General features: G+C 34.5%; 1 protein-coding gene across 6 annotated transcripts; it reads left to right on the forward strand.

Annotated features, from left to right (window-relative positions):
- Nucleotides 1-3,512: 3,512 nt before the first annotated feature.
- On the forward strand, nt 3,513-8,964 carry LOC124836423 (type IV inositol polyphosphate 5-phosphatase 7-like). Of its 6 annotated transcripts, none has more exons than XM_088096669.1 (14): nt 3,513-4,391; nt 4,528-4,615; nt 5,115-5,189; nt 5,293-5,377; nt 5,468-5,572; nt 5,658-6,354; nt 6,475-6,668; nt 6,846-6,954; nt 7,035-7,183; nt 7,368-7,627; nt 8,134-8,227; nt 8,315-8,391; nt 8,464-8,508; nt 8,710-8,964. In XM_088096669.1, exons 1-10 carry the CDS (start codon nt 4,362-4,364, stop codon nt 7,588-7,590), a joined length of 1,755 nt encoding a protein of 584 aa, XP_087952795.1. In that variant the 5' UTR covers nt 3,513-4,361; the 3' UTR covers nt 7,591-7,627; nt 8,134-8,227; nt 8,315-8,391; nt 8,464-8,508; nt 8,710-8,964. The 6 variants fall into 6 exon arrangements, with proteins under 6 accessions (XP_087952795.1, XP_087952796.1, XP_087952792.1 ...); XM_088096670.1 differs by having other exon boundaries at nt 8,343-8,391; XM_088096666.1 differs by having other exon boundaries at nt 8,131-8,227; nt 8,315-8,508.
- The last annotated feature ends 2,768 nt before the right edge of the window (nt 8,965-11,732 follow it).

Genomic DNA, 11,732 nt, shown 5'->3' on the forward strand with positions numbered 1-11,732 from the left:
TCATTTTCTTTTTATTAAACAATCTTTTTCTAAAATTTAAAAAATAATTTATTTATTTTTTCTTCTATTCTTACATTTGTTCATAATACAATGTCCCAGCTTAGTCTATTTTACCGAGAAGACACAAAAACTAATAAGATATAAGTCTAACCATATAAGGAATTGACATCACTCTTTATCCAAAACCAAACCTTAAGACAATGATTAATGGGTCTTTCACTTTTATATAGTGCTCTACTTTCTTATTTCTAATAAATGTGAGACTTCGACTCACACTTGAACTCTCAACAATAATATACTAATAATGACAATTTATAAAAAAATTGTAATATACGCACACATATTATATATATATATATATATAATATTAATTTATTTATTAAACTTTGTAATTTAGTTTTTGAATTTTAAAAATAATATATATAATTCAACTAAGTTTTTATATGTTAAATTATATTTCAAGTTACAGTTGTTTATACGTTCTAGTTTGTCCTAAAAAAAATTAATGTTATTAAATTAAAAAAATTATATTTATTTATTTTTAAAATTTAAAAATAAAAATGTATCAAATATTAAAAAAAACATTAGAAAATTTTAATTTCGAATTTAAATATAAGGATTACAAATATATTTAACGTGTGGGGTTAGTTAACCATGATTGAGACATTACACTTAATTAATATGTCATCAGAGAGGTAATATAATAATGATATTGTTAAAATTTATTACTTAGATGGTTGAGATATTACACTTACCCCTATTCTATCCTTTCTCACGGTTTCCCCAAATCAAGAGCAAGTCAATTATTTCACTTGGATAGACTCCAGAACATGAATTATGAGTATATGTGGGTTTAATTATGTGTTCAACTTTTCACTATTTTCCTCTTAATTCTCTTACAGTGGCTATCACAAGCTTTGGTTAATACATAATAGAACAATAACAAAATACTATATATTAGTTATGTATGTAAAAATATGATTAGCTGATTCACTTATTATTATTACTATTATAAAAAGACAAGTGAATTGATTGTACTTGTACACATAACAAAAAAAAAATTATAAAAACACCACTTCTCCAAATAATATTAGTTTACAACTTTTTTTTTATCGACTGAATCAGTTGAAGCTGACTAAATGAAAATTGTGAAATAAGAGTGAGACTCGTAATTAAACACGTATTGAAATATGCCTTTTGATGATATTGTGATTGAATCCAATATGGTTGGTTCCGCTTAGATACCAATATGATGAAGATCCTATTGCTATCTTAGCTTCTGAATAATCTAAGATAGTTGAAGTTGATCACTTGGCATGGCACGTTCTAAAATGCGGGACCACTTTTTCTTTGTTCTTTAAATATGCAATTACTATGCATGGCCCAATTCTCTCTCATCTTTCAAACCTTTACCAGTTTATTTGGATTATTCCATGGCCCCTCTTCTCTTCCCTATTGTCTCAAATCATTCCCAAAGACCCACCTTCAACCATGCATAAACATAACCATGCTCCACAATTCCCCCATAAAGCAAAAGCACACCCAACATCTATATTATTATACTCTCAAAGTAACAATAACATCATCTTAACCCTTTTTTATCTTCCCATTCATCTTACCATATACACAGATTTACATTTCCAAACTAGATAATTAAACCTATATATTCTTCGTTTATTCTCAATTATTTTATAGTCATTACAAGGAATTATGACTTTTAACATATTTCTTAATTTTTAAATAAAGGTGGAAATAAAATAAGATGATGCTTTTCTGATTAGATAACCTTGATTTGATGAGTATGGTATGGAAGTCTACTCATTATTATAGTATTTGAGAAATTCCAAATGAGCTTCCCCCAGTTGGGTTAATTTTGCTGTCTGCTACGACCTTGTAGCTGTATGTATGCATATTTTCGCATTCTTTACTGTAATTAATTCCCCGGGGATTTGATTAGACCCATTTGTTTGGTTTGTTCCCACCATCCTATGACTGTTGTTGCATCACTCCCAAAATTCTGAAATTAACAAATTCAAACTTAGTGGAGAGTCTTCTTATACCTTTGACCATATTTCTTCTGTCTTATTTTTTGCAGCTGCGCTGCAGCAGCTCATTTTTCTTTCGGCTTTATTATTTTTTTCATGTCAGAAAAGTTCCACTGGTCCTCTTTGCATTGGACCTCTTTCTTCCATTGAATACAAACAGACTGTGTTTAGTGAAGTTTAGGTTATTATTATTTTGGGAAAAAAAATATCCATAAAGTTAATTTATCTGAAAGTAAAATATAAACTATACACTATCTTTAAATTTTAATAAGTTATAGTACTGTGTATATATATATAAATGTATATCATACATTAAAGGTCCATTTTGTAGTTTTTAATTAAATAAGTTTCTTTTTTTTTTAAAAATATGCTTTATTTAGGTGGTGGACTTCTGTGAGGAGATACTTTATTATTTTCCTGATGATAATAATAGTATATACAGTATTGCACTGTCAACTTAATACATTTTCTATTTCATATCAACAAGAGTTTTGACTAATAAGATACTTGAAGACCAATAATTTGTGAAAAAGGGAACACATGGTGGCCAGTGGGGCTATGGCCTCAATCTTTGAAGAGGTTCAAGACACATGAAATTTGTAAGGCGAATATAATTCCATAAACACCTTTATAGAAAATACAGAAGGAAAAAAAAAGTCAAATTTAAATTTATTATTACTCCTAAATCTTGATCCCCACAAATAAACTTCAAAGTGATGTATGAGAGTTATACCCAGAGGAGATTTAGGAATGGTAGGAGAAAAAGGCATTTCCAAAATTCAAACTTGGGAGCCAAAGGCAAAAGGGCATTTTGTTTTGGAAATTGGTGTAGTTTTGGCTATTGAAGGTCACAGGAACTAAAGGAAAAGATGGAAGATGCTACTGCATGGATTTTTCGTTCCAAAGTCTAAACCAGAGTTGTACATAATGAATATGATAAGATTTAGAGAAAATCATAGTTGGCGGCAGCTTCAAAGAGTTAAAAGCAGTGAAGGCTGGGAGGGGAAAGGGAAAAGGAATCCCCAACACCATAAAATTGGGTAAGTTGCCATTGTTTCCAAAGACATTCCAAGACTAGCTAGGTCAGAGCCAAAAGGGCCTCAAAGTTATTTGCTATGCAACGCAACACGCCCTATATTCAGTGGCACCATACCTAGACCAATCTATGGAATCAAACGTCACATTGAACCATACAAAATATCTGCTCATAACATAACATGGCATATCAAAGAAAGACAAAATTAAATTTTTGAAAGGGTATCCGTTCATTCGTTCACTCGCGTGCCCAAAAAAACAAGACAAATGTTTTCATTATTGTTATTATTATAGAGGAATGACACACTGCATCGGTTTACTATTACTTCTCTTCCAAACATTCTTTGACCAATAATTGAATACAACACAATAACATAATATAAACAAGGCCTTTATCTTTTTCTTTTTCCCTTCTCCTTCTTTAACTGCTTTTGCTTTAATTGGAAGACCAAAAAACTAGAAGAAGAAATGCAGGTTTAGGAATGGGAATAGGAGAATAGTGGTAGATCTCACATAACAGTTCACAGTTCACATCCCCTCTTCACTTTGCTGACCAAGGGCAGCTTTGATCAGCTGACCGGGTCGTTTTATGCAGAAGCCTTAAAGCAAAAAACTACCTACCCGTTGCCCCCTTGTCTTGAGCTAAGGTTGTCACTAAAATATTGTTATTTAAATACTAATAAAGCTCTTCTATGCTCTCTTTTACTACGCTTTATTCTGTTCAAATTCGATACTTTGTTTCCTGTGGTTGCAGAGAACGAGGAGCCTCTCTCTGTCTCTCTTTCTCTCTCTTTCTCCCTTCCTCCCTTCCTCCCTCTAAATGCTTGCTGCATTGTCTTGTTCTAATACTTCAGAATCTCTTTTCACTTCCACGCATTAAAGTGTTGTCTCTCTCTTGAGTTGGTGGCGCTTGCTTTCATATTTATGGGAGTTTGTTTCCATGTTCTTATACTTTCTAGTAGTAGTGTTGCAAGAGCACGTACATAGCGCACCAGAAGAGGAAACCAAGGAAAACAATTGCATTTTGCCCTCTTTTCTTTAAATTTCTCGGGTTGATCAATTAAGCTCTTTTCTCTGGAATTGAGAACAACAAACGACCCTGGTCTTGTTCCTCAGCTCCAAAACATAGATACATAGTGTGGAGATTGGAGAAGGGGCTTCCAGAGCAATGATACTTTGCTATTTGAAATTCAAAGAAGTTTTGGATCTATAGATATACTTCTAAGCCGCACAGAAATATCAGAGAGCCTCGAGAGCTGCATGAAGTAGAAGTTTGCGAAAATGAGAGATGAGAATTCCAAGAAAAGCAAGGTTTTGCTAATATCCTCTAAAACAAAGATATTCTTTTAGTTTTTTTTTCAGGGGAATGAAATTCAACGTTCTGAGTGTTTTGGTGTTTTCATATTGCAAGTTGTTGACTGTTTTGTCTTTCTGTTGCGTGATGAAGCTCTCATGGTCAAAGAAAATGGTCAGAAAGTTCTTTAATATCAAATGCAAGACTGAGGATTCCCAAGCCGACGGTGCTGCTTATGGAGGTAGGTGTTGGTTTTCTTCAAAACTCACTATCTACTAGGATCAGTTTCTAAGGGAGAAGCCTAGGAATAAATTACACGAGAGGTTTGTGATGCTAGAACTGTACAGTGTGAGGTCTTGAAAAAATTCTCATGTTCTAGTTGGTACCGGAGAAACCGAAGGAATTAGAGATGAATAACACCATTTCGAAAGAAAAATTGAAGCCTGGGATCAGTCGTCGCGTTCTGTCTGACTTTGTCGTTGTCTAAGTGCAAAAGATTGAGCTTTGTTAAATACTCAATTAGCTTTCTCTCAGGCATAGATTGTCTTTGCCTGAGTTTTTATATTCTCATTAATTTGTTTTCTTTCAACAGTTTCTTCGCATTCAAACAAAATGAAACCATAAGCTGAAATATATGTTCATCAAATACAATTCTGTTTTTTCCTCCCTCTTGATATAAAGTCAGTCACTGTAGTTTCTTTTCGTGAATTTGATGCATCAACCCCAATTTCCTTCTGCAGGAGGTGACGTGGAATGCAGAAGTAGGAATAGCTTCTCTGAGAGAGAGCCATGCACAATAAAAAAGAGCAAAACAGGTATAGAGTTGCCTTCATTTAATTTCTTGAACCATGCCCTTCGTGTTATTTAAATGCTGACTTCTTACACCAAATCTTTACAACTACTAATTGTAATGAACAGAGAAGTTTAGCAGAAGCACAGATCAGGTGAGGCGAGCAAGAATGAATCTTGACCACCCTCGAATTATAGATGTGCAGAATTATAGGTATACCGTTTCTCTTATTTTACCTTCTTTTGGAAAAAAAAAAGAGGCCATGTTCAAATTCTCATTGGTGTCTCTTTTCTCTGTAAGCAGCATTTTTGTAGCTACGTGGAATGTAGCTGGAAGATCTCCGCCAAGTACTTTGAATTTAGATGATTGGCTTCACTCTTCATCACCCGCAGACATTTATGTTCTTGGGTAGGATTTGGTACTTGTCAACGTAGTCTTCAATCAAAGGTAGCATTAACTCTTACCAATGACTATTTCTACTTGTCCCTTGCAGATTTCAAGAGATAGTTCCCTTGAATGCTGGTAATATCTTAGGGGCAGAAGACAATGGCCCTGCTAAAAAATGGTTGGCTCTCATCAGAAAGACTTTAAACAATCTTCCTGGCACCAGTGGAAGTAGTGGGTGCTATACACCATCTCCCATACCTCAGCCAGTTGTGGAGCTGAATGCAGATTTTGAAGGGTCAGCTAGGCAGAAGAATTCATCTTTCTTCCATAGGCGATCATTCCAGACAACTTCTAGTGGTTGGGGAATGGACAATGATCCTTCAGTTGGACAACCGCGGCTGGATAGAAGATACAGCGTCTGTGATCGTGTAATTTTTGGTCACAGGCCAAGTGACTTTGATCCCAGTTTTAGATGGGGCTACAGGCCTAGTGACTATTCCAGGGCAAGTGACTACTCAAGACCAAGTGACTACTCAAGATGGGGTTCATCAGACGATGACAATGGCCTTGGGGATTCACCAAGTACAGTCTTATTTTCCCCAATGTCCCGTGGTGGAGGTGGACCTTCCTTTAATGAAGAGGGATATGCCATGCCAGGTCATTCAAGGTACTGCCTTGTTGCTAGTAAGCAAATGGTGGGAATATATCTTACAATATGGGTGAGAAGTGAACTGAAAGATCATGTTCAAAATATGAAAGTGTCTTGTGTTGGCAGAGGATTGATGGGTTATCTGGGAAACAAGGTGAATTTTAAGTCAAGTCATATTCTCAATTTTTGTTTTTCCTTAGATTAATTCATGACAAACATGATGGTTTCATGTTATATGCTTAAATAAAAGAGTTATGTTGGCTTGTATTTGCAGGGATCCATCTCAATTAGTATGTCTTTGCATGAAACAAGCTTTTGCTTTATCTGTAGCCATTTAACCTCAGGACAGAAAGAGGGTGATGAACTAAGAAGAAATTCTGATGTTATGGAGATTCTTAAAAAGACAAGGTTTCCTCGTGTTCAAGGTGTGGACAATGATAAGTCTCCACAGACAATCCTCGATCATGAGTAAGAATCTACTCACATTCATCTAAAATTTATTTATTTTTAAATAATGCCAGTTATTTAAGGCCTCCTTTGCTAATATATCACCTTCTCCTCGTGTCTCAGTAGTATGCACACTTCTGTTTCCCTATGAATGCTTTTCTTTTCACTTAACTGATATTTTGCATTTTCTCAATTTAGTCGAATTATATGGCTTGGAGATTTGAACTACCGGATTGCCCTCTCCTACCGTTCTGCTAAGGCACTTGTTGAGATGCAAAACTGGAGAGCATTATTAGAGAATGATCAAGTATGTCTGTTAAACATGATAAAATGTAAAATTATTGTATGAATATTCGTAATGAATCTCAATTATTGCATTACTGGCAGTTAAGAATAGAGCAGAAAAGAGGTCGTGTGTTTCTGGGGTGGAATGAGGGGAAGATATATTTTCCTCCAACGTACAAGTATTCAACTAATTCAGATAGATATGCTGGAGATGATATGCACCCCAAAGAAAAAAGGAGAACCCCTGCTTGGTAAGACCATCATTTATCACACCACATCATAGGAATTTAGAAGAAAGAATCCTTTATAGTATCATTCATATGAAACAAAGCTTATGATATGAAGGAAAAAATGAATTATGAAGCAAAGCGTATTTTACGTTGTATTTTATTAGCTTATGCTACTTATGCTTATATAAATATTTTTCTTTTATAGGTGTGACCGTATTTTGTGGTATGGAGAAGGTCTACATCAGTTATCGTATGTCCGTGGTGAATCAAAGTTTTCAGATCACAGACCTGTCTATGGCATATTTTGGGCTGAGGTTGAGTCAGCTCATGGTAGATTGAAGAAAACTATGAGTTGTTCTCGTTCCAGAATTGAGGTGGAGGAACTTCTGCCATATTCCGGTGGATATACTGAACTGAGTTTTTTCTAAGGAATTTGGGATGTGAGACGTGTCCTTCCACATTCAGGTACACTAGTAATATCTACACCTGAGTGGTTTTTTTTTTATTTATTTTTTCTTTCATCTTTTAAGCACTTACAAGTAGAAAAAATTAAAAAACACGTGCAGGACCCTAAGCAAACCTGACCTTGCCCCTTTGGCCGAAGGGGTCCCTAAGTTTTTTTTAATTTTCTTGTTGGTTAGACCAAAAGTACTAGATTCTGAAGCTGTAAATGATTTATATGGGTTGAACATACTAGAGTGAATCCTGCTAGTGCAATGAAAACATACAGTCTAAAAGAATATACTAAAACGATGTTGGCCATTAAGTGTATCTTGCTTTACTGGATATTCAAATTGGTTTCATGAATTCGGGAGCCAAAATGAATAGAATATGTTCGCAGAATTGTCTGAAAAGCCTATATATCACAATCTTTTCTGCTTTGAAGTCCTTTTGTTCTTTTCTTATTGTCAATACAATTATTCTTTTCCCCTGAATTATAAATCTTACATCCACATATTACTGTTCAGCAGCAATTGGTCCCCCATTACCATGCTGGAATTACTTTGAAGAAAACTCATTCATGGAGGGAGATAGGGACAACCCATTTCCCACATACCGAAAAAGGTTAGTTTTCTTCTCTTTCATGCTTTTCTTTGTGCTGCTTTTGGCCTGCTTCTTTGTCTAATTTTACCTTTACTTTATCTTTGTCAGTTTATAATCTGTAGTTTTGGTGCTACAGTCATGCTTTGCCTAACACATGATCAGTACAGTACATCATCATAATCTTGGTAGCTACTCATCCACCACCTTCGGTAATGTGCATATTTTGATACCCAACTAACAAACACTCAACCTTCCAGTGTCTCACCATACTTTGATCGTTAACGGACCTTCACAGTCATCAGGTACTACTTTGTGGCGATTTCTTCCACTTGATGTTTATACGGATTAACACCAATGCACATGGCTACATATATATTTTTGCTCATAAATCTTTTTATTAATAACCATGTGCAATTTGTGTTAATTCTTATAAAGACATGCTTACTAATAATCTCCAACTTATGCTTATTAGTAACAATGATCAATGCTTTTTCCTGTTGCAGGAAGTTGATTTTTTTATTCAAGATTTTTTAATTGTTTCTGGAGAATATATATGATGACTGGATGAAGGTGGAAGGCTTGTCAGAATAATCAATTGGGCACTAACATTTTTTTAATGCGAAGAAAAGAAACTGAGTTTATTTTTTATTTCCCTTTTTGATCCTGAGAAAAATGAGAGTTTGATGTATAGTGGTTGGCTATGTACTTGAGGAAAAATACGAACAAACAAAAAATGATTGATGTTCATTATAGAATTCGAGAGCCTCTCTTGCTCAGTCCATTATTGAAATTTTACTGATAAAGGTAACTTTGACATCAAAATTAAACAGTGTACACTACATCATTCATTCATTCCTGTGGCTCGTCTTTTCACTAATGAGGAACAGTGTATAAGTACACACTAAAGAGTGTTGCGGGGTTTGGAAAGAATATTGGGGGCTCTAACCGGGGTCCTCATCCAAGATGCTATTTACATGCTTATCAACTGCTGTTTGCTTTTGACTTCGTGGATTCTACCCACTTTTTACCTTATACCTATTTATTCTGCATCCATTCGTTTTGGTTCACTAAGAGAAACTGAAGTAACAAGTTTCACAACTGGGGTGTTGCAGAAAAAGACTAACGCTAAATCGTTAATTGTGTAATAATACAATTTAAATGGAATTATAAATTTGTGGCTGATCTTTGTCCATGTCGACGATTAATAAAAAATTGGAGTCTGACTCATTCCTTTAGGAGATCTCAACGGTTAAACGTCTTTGTCCCTGTTACTGTTGGAGAGTCACTTCATGTAGATGTCACTCATGCAAATATATTTTATCAAAACTTTTAGTACTGCAGAAGTCTCAATTCTTACCGAAAAAGAAGTCCCATGTTTGTTAACCATTGCGCTCCACTGTTACAATAGTAGTAGAAATAGTGCCAAAATGCGATGAGATTGTTCAGGCTGTAGAAAGAAATGCATTCTTTTGCCATCAGGGATGCAGAGAAAATCAGCATTTACTAAACCTGTTGATCTCATCAAATCGCATGCAGTTGTGTTTTTGTTTTGTCCAAATTTCGCGGATCGTTGACAGTGTTAATATGACATAATGGTTACTTAAATCCAAGGATTATTACGTAACAGTTAAACGCTGATGATCATAGAAATATGGGTTGACATTGGAAGTGTAGAAAAAAGTAGGAAATGAACAAACATGGCAGGTTTTGGATTTGAGTTGATAATCCCCAAACCTTGGTTGGAGTAGAAGTTAGCTGAGACAAGCTTTTGTCGAGACCCTGATTTGAAAATTCCTTTACCAGAATTTCAAACACACTGCTCTGTTTATTCGTTTGACCAAGGAGCCATGAAGCTCGGTGCGAGATCATCTGGTGAGATTCTCACGCGTACAATGTTAGAGACACCGACACGTTCGCTAAAGGAAAATCTATCATCATCATGAAACAGTTTCGGGACAAACACAAGTAGACACTAACATACAGTTTGATTATTTTTATAACATCCTTTTAACTAAAAAGAGCTTAAAGAAGTTTGATGGACTCTTTATTTTATGGTTCCAGTTTCACAACTACTGAAAAAAATATGTTGTTGAAGAAGCAAAACAGCACAATGACAGAGGCTTGTCTCTACTACGGTTTTATCTTGTTTGTTTTGTTTGTATGCCAACTCGTCCTTGATTTTGGCCTCTCTAGTGGGGAACCACTTCAAAAGATTTCATCTTTGGTATTCTGCTAGAGATTTTGCACGCCATGTAGATTTTTAAAGCTTGTTGGTGTCCTATGACTTTTCTTGAACCAATGACAATTTTGTTAGACTTTCTGGTGCCATCCAATTATCCAATGCTTTTATTACTCTCTTTAGATCTATTTCATGATTTGTTTTACTTGTTTAGGACCACGCCTTTTTGTCTGAAATTCATCCTCTTGCCTCAGTTTATGGCATAATTAGCCAAGTTGGTGTGCTGACACCAGCATTTGGAGTCCTTCATAATGGCTGGGAATCATTATTCCTCTGAGAATTCTGATCCAACTATTCTAGAAATGATTGTTTATAACTCAGCTCAGAGAATGTTTGCATTATCCCGCACAAAATCACTATGTAAGCAGAGGGTTGACAAAGTAATCTGTCCAAACTTTCTTTGTGCCATTTAACAATTACAGGAACTCTATCAGTAGGTTGTTGATGTTAACTTTCATCTAAATAATTTGGAAGTTGATCTCAGCTTTTCTATTGACAAAACTACAGCATGAAGAAAGGATTTGAACCCTCTGCAAGATTAATTAATTAGCTTAAAGAATTGGTTGAATTACTCAGCAGAAAGTTAATTTCACTGATATGAAAATTGACACAACTATAGGTTGGAGTGGTAACTTAAGACTAGATTGTAATTCAAGACAGAAGCAGAAAAAGTAGTTTGAAATTAGAATTGAGATGATATCACTTTTGGAGCACATAAATTTAAACACAATAATCTTTTGGTGTCGGCAGGTTAATCCTGGATCAAATGTTTTACTATATGAAAGTACAAAATCACCATAAAATTGCCAAATGGAGTTTTCATCTTTCTGAATTACTCTGTCTCTGATAATGTGTGTATCATCATCATCTCTTAAATGTATCAAAAAATTGTCCAAGAAATCTGATATATTAGAACATGTAAGGTAAGGAGGGCCTGCTTTGGTCTAAATTTTGATTAATTGATATAATAATTTGGTATTTGATGCTATCAATTTTAAGTAGATGTCCAAGTTTGAGTTTAAAAGAAAATGATGGCAGATACTGATGCCAGAGAGAGAGAAAATAAAAGAAAGAGGATTCTATATACTACCAATATGATAACGCCTCCCTATTTTTTTTTTTCCGTAAAATTATTTGTTTTTTTTACAATTTTGTTTTTAAATTGTTTCTTGTATTTATTATTTTTCTACCAAAATATTCATAATTATTTTACACCTTTCCGTCTCAAATATGAGAAACATATTCATAATTATTTTACTATCTCATTTACCAAATGATTTTTTTTGT

This window comes from Vigna umbellata, chromosome 8 (assembly GCF_029865625.1).
Source record: "Vigna umbellata cultivar VRB3 chromosome 8, Vumbellata_1.0, whole genome shotgun sequence".
Classification (NCBI taxonomy): domain Eukaryota; kingdom Viridiplantae; phylum Streptophyta; class Magnoliopsida; order Fabales; family Fabaceae; genus Vigna; species Vigna umbellata.